This window comes from Falco rusticolus, chromosome 1 (assembly GCF_015220075.1).
Source record: "Falco rusticolus isolate bFalRus1 chromosome 1, bFalRus1.pri, whole genome shotgun sequence".
In the NCBI taxonomy this organism is placed as follows: domain Eukaryota; kingdom Metazoa; phylum Chordata; class Aves; order Falconiformes; family Falconidae; genus Falco; species Falco rusticolus.
In genome coordinates, this window is record NC_051187.1 from 101,053,665 (window position 1) to 101,069,674 (window position 16,010).

Sequence of the window (16,010 nt, forward strand, 5' to 3'; positions counted from 1 at the left end):
GTTATGTGCTGCTATGGAACTAGCATCAATCTAACTTTTCCTTGCAAAAATAGGGTTGCGTCAAAGGGTCTGTTTTATTTCAGGGACAGTCAGCCCTCAGGTGCGCAGCTGTGCTGGTTGGTGTGACCAGATTCACTGGAGACAGGGCACAAGTGAGGGTTCCAAGGCAGCCTGGATGCCAGCACAGTCTTTCTTTCTGTGCCCGGGGACACACTGACACCTTCTCTTCTCTTGTCTTGCTCTCTCAGCATACTTCAGCAGAAGGAAAAGCAATTTTCCTGGAGTCTTTGGAAAACAGTAATGGGTGTAATCGTGTAAATCACCTAAATAATTGCTGGGAGATCTGGCCATACAGACTTACAAAACCAGGCATTTAGTGCCTGTGGAGACATTGTTGAGGCGATGCTCTCACCGGGCAGACTGAAGTCATGGTCTTAAACAATCAGCTGAGCAAAATCCATGCTGCTGTCTTCCCTCTTGAGCTGAGCCCCTCACGAAAAATCACTGCAGTCCATAACACTTTAAATTGTGTTCTTCCAGTCTAAAGAAAAAAAGTATCAGCAGAGGCCCAAAGATTTAGAAATGTTATCTGGTGACATATCTGGTGACATATGCTGGTTCAGCTCTTAGCTGATTTGAGCTTTACTGATGGAACCTGACACTTGCAAAATACTGACAATCACCAGTGGGAAATTAAGGTGCCCCCAAACCAGAATTGCTGCAGAACGTCATTTTATTTTCAAAATATTTGCAGTTTATGCTGAGTACTGAGCTAAAAGCCTCACACATGCGGACAGTTACTAGTAAACACTAGTGGATTTATGTGTACATCTTTCTCTTGGATGTTCGTGAGTGAGTGAGTGAGTAGGAGAAATAGGACACCTAGTTTTTGGAACTCCAGATCTGAAGGGGTAGTGTTTATATGAATCAGAAGTACACATAGCCCATCAAACAGGTGGATGCTAAAGAAATAAAACCCCACATTTCTTACACTCTACGGACATGACAGTTTCAGGAAAGAAGTGATTTTGTATGTTGACAGGTTCATCCTTTTGAAGATGAGATAATTATCTGTATGAGTTCACTCTGTGGCTTCTAGAACTGAGCGAGTATGATCAACTCCTATGAAAATCTCAAGTGGCTCATCCCTGCAGCTGTGTATCAGGATGGAAGTGGATAGGGAAACTGGTTGTTCCTACTGCATTGTATGTGCGCTGATAGCTGATGTGTTCAGTGAGCCTGTTGCTTGGCATATTTGTCAGACCATCTGACAGCTAAAGGTCAGGACAATGTGAAGTGTGACAGTAGTGAGGTGGCACATGGCACCAGGGACTTGAAAAGCCACTCTTCCCGTAGTCTGTGGGAGTTGGTGAGTGGTGGGGCCGGTTCTCGTTTAGACACACGTGTGGTCGATGCCCTTTTCTGGGGCCTCCTGTACTGCTAGCACAGTGTGCAGAGGCATTGCGTGAATGAGTGTCAGATTGGTAGACCTCACTGGCAGCAAAGTTCAGACCCAAAGGGCTACAGGATCTTGCTCAGTGGCACCTCCCAAAAATACAGGCAAGCTCCCCGCTGTAGTAACTGCCTCTAGTTACTGCACAGACTTTGTGGTATGCTTTTGTTCAGCTAATGACAAGTTTCCTCCTGGGCATTTTTCCTGGACTGAGATTCTTGTGCTGGTTTTGAGGACCTGTTTCCATCAACTTACGTACTCTTTAACAGGAATTGGTTATTTGTCCTTTACTCGGTACCTGGTTGCGGCTGTGTTCTGAAGCTAAGAAAAAGAGCTTAAAGTGCTGGAGTTGTGTCCTGGTGACCCGGCTTGCTCAGCATACCACCCCTCTGGGACTCAGGCAGGTCACATGAGAGAACAGATTACAAACATCCCTACTAGCTGGTTTTCTCCCAAATCCCAGGTAAAATATTTAGATAAGTGAATGAGGCCAGAATACAGTGCTCAGGCCTGTACAGTACATCAGCCGAGCAAACATTTTCTTTTGGGGCTGGAATTTAAAGGTGTCTTTTCTGGCAGAAGACAGTAGTGGTAACGTTACCACTTTTTAGTCCATTGGGGAATTCCTGTTTGAGTAGAGCTTGTCAGTGGACATGAATAGTGGCCAGCTCTGTGCTGCAAACAGTAAGGTCTAAACATGGGCACTAGTCCACTTAGAAATCTTAGCTATTACGCAAAAGTTTTCATACAGCCTAGTGAGTTGAAGGAAGTTTAAAGTTTCACAAGGTAACTGGGCAACGATCCTTTTCTTTTGAATGGGTTAAGATGTTCTTCTGGAGTGTTCTGTCCAATTGTCTTTGAGTCCGTTTGGTAGCAAAGATCATCTAAAAAATATCATAGTTTCTTAATAGCTAAATTAGACAAACCTTGCATATTTCAGCCAAGACGTGTCAAGCTCGCAGTGGCAAATAGCTAAGTGTGGTAGCTGCAGAACGCTCCTAGAAAAGACTAAATGCCAAGTGTTCCATACAAAGGCAAGAGAGAACTGTCCATAAAAATTCAAGATAAGAATATGTATTGCAGCAGGAACATGCAGTTTGCTGCACGACACAAGGAAGCTAGAAGAAAAGAAGGTGTTTTTTGCTTCAAGCTTCAATACGTCCACCTTCAGGATAAGCCCTGATGCACACCTAGATGCTTGCTGACAAATCTGTCAGGGTGTGGGGGACAGCCTGGACGCTGTGAGTATAGAAAGTGTTATTGCAAAGAAGTAATTTATTTCCTGAAGTTCTAAGGGGTATGTGGAAGTCTACTTTTATGAAGATCTGTATGAAATAATTTATAATTCTAGTGAACTTAGCAGTTTTTGTGTGTTGGGTTTCTTATACAGGAGAGTGAAATTAAACATGAGTAGCAGTTAGAGGTACTGCTAGCATGGTGAGAATGTGCCTCAGCAGTACTTTACCTCTCCTTTGTATTTCAAATGGTTTTTGTTTCCCAGTTGCTCAGCTGAAAAACATGTGAGCCTGAGCATATGACGTGTCAGATAGTGCTTGCTAATGCTGGCAGTGGTAGCCAGCCACCAATGCATCTTCCTTTTCAACCGTGTAGGCTTGGGACTGGTAGTAATACGTCGTGCAAATCAACAAACTGCCAGAGTATAAAAAACATTGTGAAATGACGTTAGGAAATATTCCTGACTGACAAGAACACACATGGGTCAGGAGGAAGGATGATATTGCCAGACAGCAAAGGGGTTTAATTAGTAAGGGGATAGCAGAAAAAATCCCATAGGAAATCAAGGACTTAGGTTTGTTTTAAATAAATAAATAAATAAATTAAATGGGGAAAAAGCAAGCATCTGAAAGCATTTTGGAAATTTGACCCTAGTAGCTAGCAGCAGCCATAGTCAGGCGTAGTGTTACTGGCCAAATCCAGCAATTCTTCACTCGTGCATAGGCAGAATTGTGTTTTATCTCAGTGGGAGTTTTGCCCAACAAGAGACTATAGATATGGTTCAAACCAAAGATAAAAGAGCTGAGGAAAACCTACAATGTATTTAGACACAGTTAAAATATGATCAGAAATCTAGGCTCTTGAAGATCATGATAGGTTAATTTAAAAATCAAAATTATTCAGTGTACTATATCTGGATTTAGAGCAATTAGAAGGCTTTTTGCCACGCTAGCAGGCTTTGAACCAAGCAATACACTCCAAATTATGGCACCGATCAGCAGAAAGGCACCCCCCACTATTTAGACAAGTTCAGAAAAAGTAGAAGGGCTGAATAGGTCTTGTTCAGGAAACATGACTGCAGTGAATGCCCATTCTTGGGTGTAACCCAAGTTCAAAACTTTGTGCAGAGCCTGTGGTGTGTTTCTCCAAGTTGTGCTTTAAAAAGATGAGGCTAATGGGGAAAAATGAAACATTTAAGAGATTAACCTTTCCTTTTTGAATTTGTGCTTCACTGAGAAGTTGCCATCCAAAAATACTTCTGTGCGCTATGGATTCTTTGGTATTTATGGACAGAATTCAGTTACTCCCTTCCACTTAAGGTATTCTAGGATTCTGTGATTCAGTTACACCTGTGCAGTCGTAGTTAATGCAGTGGTATGACCAGGGTGCAAAAGGATGCAGCCACAGGACACCAGAAAGAGTCATGTTAATATAACTGGGCTGTAGGTGACTTAGACAGAAAAATGCTTGATGTGATGCATTTATAATGCAGAAATCCCCCAAAGGTTTAAGAGTTTAAACATGCAAACTTCTTCAGGGACATTTGTCAGGATTTGGGCTGTGTTTCAGCAACACAGCATGTACTTCAGTCCATCTCTGATCAAGAAAAGGCATGGCATGATATCCTTTTGCACTGCAGTTCATAGGATTGCTTTTCTAGTCAAACTTGAGCAGAATCGTAGTGCTGAAATTTCCCACAGTATTTCTCAGTAAAGTGGCAAAGCAAAACTTTGAAAATTTTTTAAAAAAATCACATTTAAAAAGTTCATCACTAACAAAAGTTTTGTTATAGTTTGCTTTATTTAGTGCATTGAAAGGGAATTGAATTAATTTTTTATTTCTATCTGTTCTGATTCACTTATTCCAGTAATAATTAGAAGTAAATTTAGAGTTATTCTTTCTGTTTAGATCAATTATTCATAACACAGATCATTTAAAAATGAGTTTAGCAGAAGCAACTTCCTTCATTTTTACTAACTGGAAAACTGGAAAAGAAATTAGCCAAATTAGTTAAAATAGCTTTGAACTCCATATTGACTAAAGCATTTGTGCCAGAATAAAAATTCATGACATATAAGAACAGTAGAAGTGATTACTCATTTTAGTTCATGGATATCTATATTTTTATTTAATTACATCTATGCATAATATAAACTGTCTGAATCTTGGGAATCCAAGCCAGAGAAGCTGAAGAGTCTTCTGATGTTTAACATTCACCATGTGTTGTTTTCTTCTAGGGTTAATTTGTAAAATGTAAACCACATACTATTTGTATGCAGTGTTTATGTACTATTTATAGAAAGTCTTGACCATTTATAATTATCCGACATTTTTATCCATAATGTCTGCATATGACTAAAGAGATGTTTATGGAACAGACAAAACAATGTTATTTTTACAGTTGAACTTCAGTTTATTTTATGTAAAACTTTTTGGAGTATTTTATGCTACAAGGAACAGAGAAGGGATATTCTCTACTTAGCTCTCTATCAAGAAGATGTAAATTATTTCCGAAGAGTAATCAACACAGTATCCACAGGAGACTGTATTGTTTATTTGAAGGAACATAAATTGAGGAGAAGAAAGCTCAGTCTGAAATGACCAGAAATTGCTTTCTGAAAGCTGCAAGGTCCAACCCTGTAGCAGCCAAGTATCTTCATCACTTGAAAGTCATCAGAGGTTTCTAGAAATGATAATACAAAGTAATAACGTTAGTTTTGTGATTTCCTTGAAATCACTTGTGGTGTCTGGTGCTGCTCAGAGGCTCCAACTTCCATCTTCCTCTCTTGGAACTTTTCCTCTGTTTAACAGCGTGTATGTACAAGCTCCTCTGTAGCATGTATATGCTTTTATTGACTGTTTTACATCTGCTGATTTTAGGGGTTTTTTTCTCTTTCTTTCCAGAACTCTGGAGGTTTTGGTGAGTTTGAATGAAGGGCAGTCTTTCATGTCCAGCTCACTAACAATCACCGCTTCAGAGTGTGTAAGTAAATGGCTCACATAATTCAATGTAAAATCCTGAAATCCAGTTTCTCTTTTGGTTTTACCATTGCATCACCTTTCAGTGTGGAGAACCTCAACACGTGGCAAGTTCCATTAGGCGTTTAGAATGCACAATCCTCCTAACTAAAAAATACACCAGTGTAGATGCATACAGAATATACATAATTTAATGATACATGATTCCTTAATAGGCAGTGCATACATACATATGTCTATATGTCCTAAGTCCCTTTCTCTGTATTTTGAGACACGCTTAAAATCTGTTTTGTAGCACCACTACAGTCAACAAAAGAATTTTCAGCTGTTTTAAATTCCCTGATAAAGTGTGTGTGTGGGGCTGCAGACATTTTTTTCTGCAGTTATATAAGACAATTCCCTTAATTCTTCCCATTAAGATGGCAAACAGCTTTATTTTAGGAAGATTTTTTTTTTCCCAGTACTCCACATAAGTGAAGTACTGCTGCATGTATCATCTGAGACTTCCTAATAACACATGAAAGCCATCACTTGTGTGGCAGGCTTGGAGATTTATCTTTGCTTTCTGACATAGGCTCTGTTATCGGGGTTTCTCCTTTCATTCATGCTGCGTCTGTGTTGCTAGCTGCTTCAGGAGCTGCTGGTATAGACTACATGCAGAACTGTATGTAGAGGGCAAGCCCCGGAATTCTGCTCTTCTCCCACGCTACCTCAGGCAGCTCTCCCCTGAGATCCAACCAGTGGCAGTGTGTTCCTTGTCTGTGTGGGGTTTATGTTATTCTATAGCTTGTGAATTGTATTCTGTTAAATACATTACAACAAATTACTTCAGCACAGTGTGCAGTTGTGGCTTTCAAAATATTGGGAAGCTTCCATGCCACCCAGAGACTTGCTCACTATAATGTGTCTATGTGTGACACAGTCACCTGGGATCCCATTCCAGCACAGCTCTGCTGAGTAGGATCAGTGGGAGCAGGCTGAAGCTGAGTAGGCAGAACCATAGGACTTCAGCCAGGGTGTGGAAGGTGGTCATAATTCTACAGGAGGATACTAACGTGACATAACTAGTTACCTGATGTTGGTGCCTGAATAAGGAGTGTAGGCTCTCAACTCTGTTAATTAGGGGGGAGAGAGTCTTTGTCGAAGCACGGGCTGCAGTACATAAGTTAAGCCTAGGATTAAGATAGTATGAACATCCTGCTATGTTTTTATCATAGGCTTATAGAGAAGAGTTAAAAACAACCTCTAGAATAAACCACATACTTATGCAGCCAGTGACTTTTCTAACTTAATATATAAAATGTCTAATCTCATTTCTGCTCTCCATTATTTTCTTCTGTCTTCTGTATTATATAGACAGGACAATTAAAATTTTTGCAGTTAGACACAAGACGACTATGTAGGGATGGAGTTTTTGAAAACATGCTGTGCATGGATACCATGTTTCTGCAAATTTGTCTCATTTAAAGTGTGACTTCAGCGCAGCTTTCCTGTCAGGCATAGAAGCATACAGAACAGTACCTTCTGCTCATCAGCATGTATTTTTCCAACAGTATTTTTATCGCTTGTAGGTAATTAACCTAAAAGAGAAAAAAATACATTTTTATTCTATTAGTTTAAAAATTAAATACTTGGGTAACTGTGGACATCAGAGTCATCTCAGTTCAGCTCTTCAGTTTCAGGAAGAAAACCTGAATGAATTTAAGAGCTGAAGAAACACTACCCAAATCGTGTTTCTCTGTGTAAGGGCCTCCTTATCATGTGGAAGCATTTCAGTCTTACACCAAAGCACACTGAAACAGCCTCTCAGCCTGATAATGTAAGGACAGTACAGTCACAGGAGGATGCTGGAGACTAACAGTAGACTGCTTTTCTCTTTTATCTTAGTGCTTTCAGAGAACGGACATGTTAAGTTTGTCCCCATGCCCCCTTAAAAATTGCTAAGATTGCACATACAGGTAAAACCAAAGCATCAGTGCAAAGCAAATCACACCAAATTGCCGGGTATGGCTGTCTTCCCTCTGCTGTACACTTAACAGTGCTTCTCTGTGGTCAGAAATTTTCACTAACAGAAGACAGCATGAGTACAGATGTGCACTGACAGAAAGAACTGTCATACTACTGATCATCTCCCCTACCCCCCCGCTTTTTTTTTCCCCCTTTCATACATGTTGCAGCAAAGACTGCTTCATACAAGGAGAGCTGCTGTTTCCATAGTAGCAGATGGGCAACTGCAAGAAATGGGTCACTGCTAGAATTGTTCCACTAATTCTGATAGCTGAGCAGCTGATGGCTAGTTGGTTGGAGTTACAAGTTACAGCCTCCCCTAGCAAACACACACTGTTGCAGTGAAAACAAAAAAAACCCAACCCATTGCATCTGGGCATCAAGGCATGCATCTTGCCTGTTTCTTGTAAATGCGAATGCCTCACTGTACCTATGTGTACTTGGAATAAAGCTCTGTCTCACCTTCCATTTGCAATGGTGTACCTCCAGTACAACTTTTCTCACTTTGACAGAACTCCTTACACTCTACTTTAGTCTTAGTGGTTCCCTGGGTGTCCCTCCTTTCCTTTTTCCCTGGCTGAAGCCTGAATACCTTCTATTTTCATAAGGTCACTTGCATTTTTCTCACTGGTGTTCTAAACCAACACAGCAGTAGAGAACACCAAATGTAAAAATAAAAAGCACCTGCAGGATGTGGGTTTGAGGTGGCAGGAGGCTGCCCATGTCTTTGTTAGAAGCAGTATTTCTGGAGGCAGTAACACTAGATCAGAATTTCGTAGGATGGTGGTTTCAGGTTCAAATAGCACTACAACAGGGATTTAGTGTGCTATAGTCTGTATATGCGCAAATGCCCCAGATGTGTGGGTGATAAGTGTAAAAGCCCTATTTATGTATTGTTAGTAGAGATTCCTTAAAATTCCACCCACCTACCTGTGTCCTCACAGGAGGAGAAGGGCAGCCCTCATCCACAGGCTTAGAGGGAGACTTTCCCCATTTGCATCTAACAGCTCATTTCTTAGCAGTCAACATACCTGTTATTTTCTTCAAGTTGAGCCTCATTCTTATCTCAAAGATACCAGGTTTACATCAAAATAAATGCACTGTCTTCAGCAGAAATAATCCTGGCTTGCACTGGGGCAAGTTGGGCCTGTTACCCATGACTGAATAACTTAATAAACTGAGGTTTTACTGGTAGACAGAAAAAAAAGTAGTTTTCAAAGTTTTGTAATTTTCAGTTTAGTATGTCCATCAATACTGCTGTGTTCAGCATGCTGTGTTCAGTCCCTTAGAAAACCTGAGACCTGCAGACCCCAGAATATTTAGGGAAGGAGAAACACAAATAGCATCTTACCATCTCCTCCCTCTTTTTAGTGTTGATACATCATTCATTGTGATACAGAGCTTCTGTTGAAGCATCCTAGCTTACCTTCTACATAACTCATGGAACTGAGGAGGCTTATGGTGTCACTGAACTTGTGCTACATATGAATTTGGCTAAGACACCCTTCTTGATCCTCTGTCGACAGTAATAGGAACTGACGAGTGGGAACGATTTGTTTGGGATTTGAATTGGTCAGTAGGAAGCTGTTTTGGGGTGAGCGGGAGAACCAGGCAGCAGTTACTTGCAGCATCCACTTACACTGTCTTTCTGCTTTCCTTGCAGTCTAGTGGAGTGGCAGCGCTTATTGCTGTTCTTGTGCTGTTACTGTTGGTGGCACTTGGTCTGCTCTGGTGGTTTTGGCCCCTCTGCTGCAAAGTGGTGAGTAAAGGCTGGAAGAAAAAGTCACTGGATGTGACTCACGATTGTAACTCATTGTGTTGGGAAACACAGATACTGTAGGAAATAGGTTAAGTAACAGGAGAGCTACATGTGACATAAGCCATCTGTTGGGGGAGTTTTCTTTCATTAGTGATATGCAATAAATGGAAGAAGAGACCAGCTTCAACACTGTGGACTGCACTCTTTAAAAGAGCTTCTGGCTTTCTGAGACCCATACACACATGAACCAGCATCAGTGTGCTGCTCACTGGCTTTCTACTGAGTGAGCATGTGTTGTATTTCTGTGAAATCTTTGATAAAAGCCTCTTCTCTACTATTTGAAAGTTGTTGGCCATAATGATATGCAGATGTTACCCTGAAATCAAGGATCATTTTAAAAGTACTATAACTAGAATTGGTATTTGTAGTCCATTACGGGCTCTCGAGTTGGAAATCCCATATCATCTTAATAATCCCTTGCACATGTTGCATCTCTTTTCATCTGAGTGCGCTCTTTATCCTACTAGCAGCGGTCAGCAATGCTGTTCCACTAACTCCTTCCATCTCCTTGTGTTGGGGTTTTTAAATTGCTGAAGTTTATTATTCATCCAGTTCAGTGACAGCGCTGAGGACTTGGGAAGTAGATACTGCTTCCAGGCTGTTACTGTATTGCGTGCCTAGTCTTGGGCTTGTGGAACCTGGGGCAGCAGAGGAGCTGGCCTTGCCTGACCATGCTGAAGCTCACATAACCAAAAGCTTTGGTGTAGTCTGTCAGGCCCCAGGCTATCCTAGGGCAACAAGTCCTCAGCCCCCATCGTCATGGTACGGAGTTTCTGAGGCAAGAATGACCAGCTCTTCTCTAATAAAAAGACTCTCTTCTGTCTCATACTCCACAATACAGTCCCATTGGAAATCTAGGGAGATTGTCTGTTAGTTGTTTTTCTTCATTTTATATTGTAAGCTTTCCTGTGGAAAAGGAAAATTTGAAATCAGTAAGAAGAAAGCTTCCTATTTTCTTATTTCAAAATAATTGGCTAACCTTGATTTGTAGATCATCTTCACACTGCTTAGTTTGTAGTCTTTCTGTCTGTAGAAGGAGGCTACAGCAACGCATTTCATGTAGATCTGCCATCTGGGGCAGGGCCAGAGGGAGATGGAGGACATGAGGAAATAATATTGCAGCAGACTTAGGCTAGTAGAGGAGTGAACATTATGTGTTTCAAAGTCTAGTTATTTTAAAAATTTGCATGTAAAATACAATTTAAATCCTTAAGTGAAGCCAAGTAAGGTTTTTTTCAGTGTCTCCTGTCAGCCAATTACAGATATACTTTGGAGTGAGTTGTTCCGCTACTTGCTCATAGTTGTTGAGAGGGATCATATCCCTTCTCAAGAGCTGCTTTAATGAAAGCAGCTACTTTTCTTTTGTCCTTTTCATAACTTCTCAAGTTTTTTTTGTTTGTTTTTTTTTGTTTCCCTAAGACAAACACACTTCCTTTTCAGTTGACTGATACCAGGAAACCTAATGTTCCTTTAGTTTGTTGGAGCTCTCAGAATGAGTTACCTCACTAAAACTTTGGTTTTTGTCACTAGCTGAATATGACTGTCAGAACATAATCCGTGCATCTGTAATTTATGTTAGCCCAGTCTTTTGCAGTTGGAAGTGCAATTGATCACATCATATTCAGTTGTGCATGCAGTTTAAATAATTTTCCAAGCAGATGCTTTTTTTTCGGGCATCAGGTTTACATATGTACAACCTAGTGAAAAAAAATCGAAATACCCTTCATGCTGGTCAGTGTTCCAAAGTCAGTGCTCATCAGTGGTCAGTTCCCATGGTATAGTAAAATTTCACATGCTATGCATTTTCCTTTCATTGTGGTAAAGTGATTGCCATATCTCGGTCCACTGACAGCAGGAATTCTCTTTCCAGTGATGGCTCGTAGTGACAAACAGTAAGGTGCTTTCTGTTTTGGTTCTTTTTTTTTTTTTTTAATATCAAGGTTCTACATTAATAAAAGGCCAAATGTGTAGTTCTATAGTATTAATTTCCAGCCTTTTTGATATCTATGCTAATATAATACATTAAAATATTAGCTGCACCAGCCTATTCCCATTATAAGTGAAAGGAATTCCGTTTACATTACAGTTATGCTTCAGCACATCATGCAGAGCTGTGGAGGGATACCTAAGCTAGGATCTGACTAACTAGAACAGATGCCCTTTATAATGAATTGCAGAGCAAAGACACTACCTTGGATGCCAAAGATGCACCGTGGCATTAAGGCAGGTTTCTGTCTGGGCTAAACTATGTGGAGCTGTATCTGCACAAAGAGCTGCACTGAGCTGTGAGAAAATATCCCTTGGTTCTGATTCACATTGTCCTTAAGTCTGTTGCTCCCTGATGTTTCAGGGATAGTACCTTAACCTGTACATCTTTTCTGGATGTAGTGTTTGGTGCAGGAGTAATTGGCTATTTCTAGGGAAGTCTTGAGCTGTAGATTGGTAAGTTATTACTAAGAAGCAGCCTGACTTCTATGGGAGCAACAAAACCATGGCACTTTAAATATTAGTGCCCTCTGTTGTTTCCTCCCACTTCTCATGGATGTTATTTGTTTCTTAATGTCATTTTAGGACTCATTGCTACAACAATACTGAGTTCCAAAACCACATACTGTTGCAATGAACCTATTGCCAAATAGTGACTCTTCCTTTGGTTTTTTGTTTTGATGCTGGTTTCTTCAGATCATTGTACTGTGCCTCCGTTCTTCTCCCTCTCTCCTGCATCTGAGGTGCTCATATTACCTGTTATGGCCACATCTGCCATATGTGGGATACCACATGGCATCCCATGCTTCAGAATCAAATGGAAGAAAGAGAGGCAAAAGGTGTTGTGGACAGAAGACAATGAGCATCCAGAGCCACACAAGCATGTAATCCCTACTGCCTGCAGGCAGAGTGGTGATCTTCTGGTGGTTCAGGCACTCCGCTCCATCCTTGCTAGGACTCAGTCTTGACATCATTCCTTGCTATGAGGTCCACGTACACTTACAGGTTGTGGTAGGGGGACTCCTTTTTCTTCCCCCCCTCCCCCTTTTTTTTAAAGGCAGTTCACTGTTGACAGTTCTTTCACTCTTCCCTCAATATCAGAACATATGATCGCATCAAGCTGGCTTCAGGCTCTGGTGCTGACATTTCCTAATGCCCACATCACGCGAACATTTGAAAAGTGTTAATGAGCAGATCAAAGGGACTGTTGCCTGAAGCAACTAACTTTTTTTCTTTCTTTTTTTTTTTTAAGAAATCGGCTCTCCTCCAAACTTAAGTCTTCATTCTTTGCGACTAAATAAATGAGATGCAGCCTTGCCTTGTGATGATGATAATAAAACAAAACAAAACAAAATTAGGAAGTAATCCATTGCTATGTGGAGTTAATAAGACAGCAGCATTATTCACAGTCTTCTGTATTTAAACAATCTGAATTAAGTTCAGGAAAAGTTAATTTGCAATGTTGTGATCTTCAGCACGTGTAGTTTCATGTTAGATTTGCGTTGTTTTCTGCCAAAGCCGCATGGGTTCCTCGGATTTATCTTTTTAAAAAATGGCTTTCTGCTGATTTCACTTGAAATATCACACAGGACTGAAAATAATCTTTGTGTGCGCACGTGTGTGTGTGTGAGAGAGAGAGAAAGAGTGTGAGTGTGTGAGGAGCCTGTGGAAACATAAGGATGCAGGCATTTACATTCCACTTCTGTCAGCAGGGGTGAGTGTCTGCTACTCAAAGCAGATTATTTTCTCACACCACTGTCACGTTTAACACAAGTTTCATTTTCTGAAGCTATTAGAAGTAGCAGCTAATTAATGTATTGGTTAGCTTCACATCAAGTTTGCCCTCTAACTTCAGGGAGTTTAGCAGCTGGCACAGGAATAGATCCTTTGCTCAGCGAGTCAAAAACTGCCATTGACTCGTGATTTTTGAAGCCCGGTAAGGTCAACAGAATTTTTCTTGATATAGTGGGGTAGAAATTTTGATTCCATAAACACCAACAGGCATAGGGCCCAAGTGAACTTCAGCGTGCATCACAGAGAAGTTTTCCTATGCAAAGCTGTCTTTGCTTGGGTGAGATTGCAAGACTGAAGAATTGTATATAAAGAACTATAAAAAGTGGAGTGATAATACCGTTTAGTATGTATTTATATAAATCCGCAACCTATCTAGGACTTTCCCTCCATATAATTTGCAGTCTTGGCAGCAAAATAGATTTTTTTTGAGGTAACCATTAGAGACAGGAAAAAGGGAAATAAGAATGGGAATTAAATAAGATAAGGTGACCCTTAATATATGGAAAGTACTGTTTTACTGTTTCCAGTCTTGTAATTGCTTTCAGTGAGAATTAAGTATCTTCATGCTTCAGAAAATCTGGCTTAGCATCCAAGTATCTCTCAGAATCTGTCCCATGATCCCCCTCTGTTGTGTTTCCTGTAAAGTGAGGGCAGTAATTCCAATTTGGCTCTCAAGAATGCTTTACTAATTAAATAACACATTTCTGTCAAGTATTCTGAAAATTCTTGATGGGTGGGAAGAAAAAGTATTCAGAACTATTTAAAGAAAAGTAATTTCTGGGATGTTTTTGCAACATCTTAGCAGCAAAGGGATCTCTGGTTAAAATCCATAGTTTACTTTCCAATCCACTCGAAGTACTCTGAGCTTGCTTGATGAACAGTTCAGTATCTTAAACCAGAAGTGCTGTAGAAAACTGTTCCCAAGGGTGCCATAACTTATTTCTCTTATTTGATAGAATGCCTGTATCCAGTGCTAAAAGTCCATAGCTTGTTTAGGCAGTAACTAGTAGCTATCCTGGTGGCACTATGACTGCATGTAAATCAAGTAATATAAATCAAGAAGGAAAAATCTTGATTATAGGTCAAGAAAAATGTTTCTTGTATGTATGATGCTATACATCTGTGCAGTGATTTTATTTATAGGCAGTGGTAAATGAATGTACTATAATTAATAGCACGGAGTGAATAAAATAAGACATATTTCAATTAAGGTTTTTAATCCTGCGTTAGGAGATTTAGGTTTTTGTCATCATGGACAGTTTTGGTTATGGTTGCATAATACTAAGGCATAGCAGAAGCAGACTCCTTTATATTCATGGTGTATTTCTGTACAATATTCAAGCACATAAAATGACTTGATATCACTGAAGTACTTCTTTTTAGCTTACAAACCTGCTTTTCTTGTGGAAGAACGGCTGTGCATTCCATTTTCATCTTAATCATTTAAGAGGGTTGCTGCTTTCCTCTTCCCCTCCCTGTACTGTTCAGTGGATTCCTGCCAGTACCAGGGAACTCACTGAGGTTTACAATGTATATGTGAGAGAGAGACTGGGAAGAAACTGTAGGTAGAGGTTTAAATATAGGTGAATTATCCTAAGAGCAGGCCTTATCCAGAAACAGTTTAAGAAGCCTTGTGAATGTAACTCCTGCTTGCAGGTACTCCACACTGAACAGTCAAGGAGCTACATAAATTACTGGATCTGAAATGTGACGTTTGTGGAAATGGTCTAGTCATCTGTAGAGGTGAGGTCTGAGCTACCAGAAGGTGTTTCACACTTGTCATGGGGCCAGAAATTATCCAGCATCATGGTACAGGGAAGCAGGGATCTTGGCTCAATATGTTGCAAGACCTCACATAGACCTTGGGATGCTTTTCCTCCTAGGCTTGCCAATTAACTCCTTAGGGTTTCATCACTGGCTATTACGTGGAATGACTGAGTTTATCCGGTCAGGAAGCAAAGTGGCAGACACGTCTGTCCAGAGTGTCTGCCAGTCAATTGATGTTATTTTCTATTAGATGGATGGTGTTATTTTCCAGAAGGCCTTGATAATCGATACCCAAGGGACTTGGCAGCAGTGGTTGCCAGTTTGCAAGCAAATGTGGGAGACTCAGATGGAAACAGTTCGCTCTTAAAATTTTATGTTGGCTTTTGGGTGCTGCCAGTGTGATTCCTTATGCTTTTATATGTTTGGCTCTTTCAGGTCATCAAAGATCCCCCTCCACCTCCACCAGCTCCAAAAGAGGTATGGTATGATGGTGCTCCAGTCATCACACTGGTTACATGATACCACTCCTATGTGCTTTCCTGTGTTCCATGAATCCAGTTCTTTGTCCTAGCTGCTGAAGAAGAAAGAACTGGCCCGTGGGAAGCCTTAAGCTGAGAGCAAGATGGCCAAAGTCCAAGTCTCTGTTCTGTCTCAGTCATCTCAGTGTGGCATGAATTAAGCCCAAATCCACAGAAATATTTAGGGGCTTTATCCCAGGATAATTGAACAGTATTTTTCCCATTCTGCAGCAAAAGCAGAAAGACTGAGTAGCTCTTGCATAACAGTCTAAAGATTAATGTATAACTTAAACAGCATTTTCCCACAGCTTTGGCATTCCAGACACTGAAGAACCCTCACAAGGGAATTTCTCTCCCTCTTGTGGGCAATAATGCACTAGAGGATCTCCTGGTGTCCTCAGTATTTTTGCCCCTTGGTCTTGATTTAGCCAGTTGCTTGAGCGTACTCAAG

The 16,010-nt window shown here is 40.6% G+C and overlaps 1 protein-coding gene across 1 annotated transcript in view; it reads left to right on the forward strand.

Annotated features, from left to right (window-relative positions):
• ANTXR2 (ANTXR cell adhesion molecule 2) overlaps positions 1-16,010 on the forward strand; it is a 120,144-nt gene that overhangs the window by 51,194 nt on the left and 52,940 nt on the right. The window contains exons 11-13 of the mRNA XM_037391869.1: positions 5,594-5,672; positions 9,339-9,434; positions 15,477-15,518. Coding sequence (XP_037247766.1) covers positions 5,594-5,672; positions 9,339-9,434; positions 15,477-15,518 — 217 coding nt within the window. The remainder of the gene's footprint in view (positions 1-5,593; positions 5,673-9,338; positions 9,435-15,476; positions 15,519-16,010) is intronic.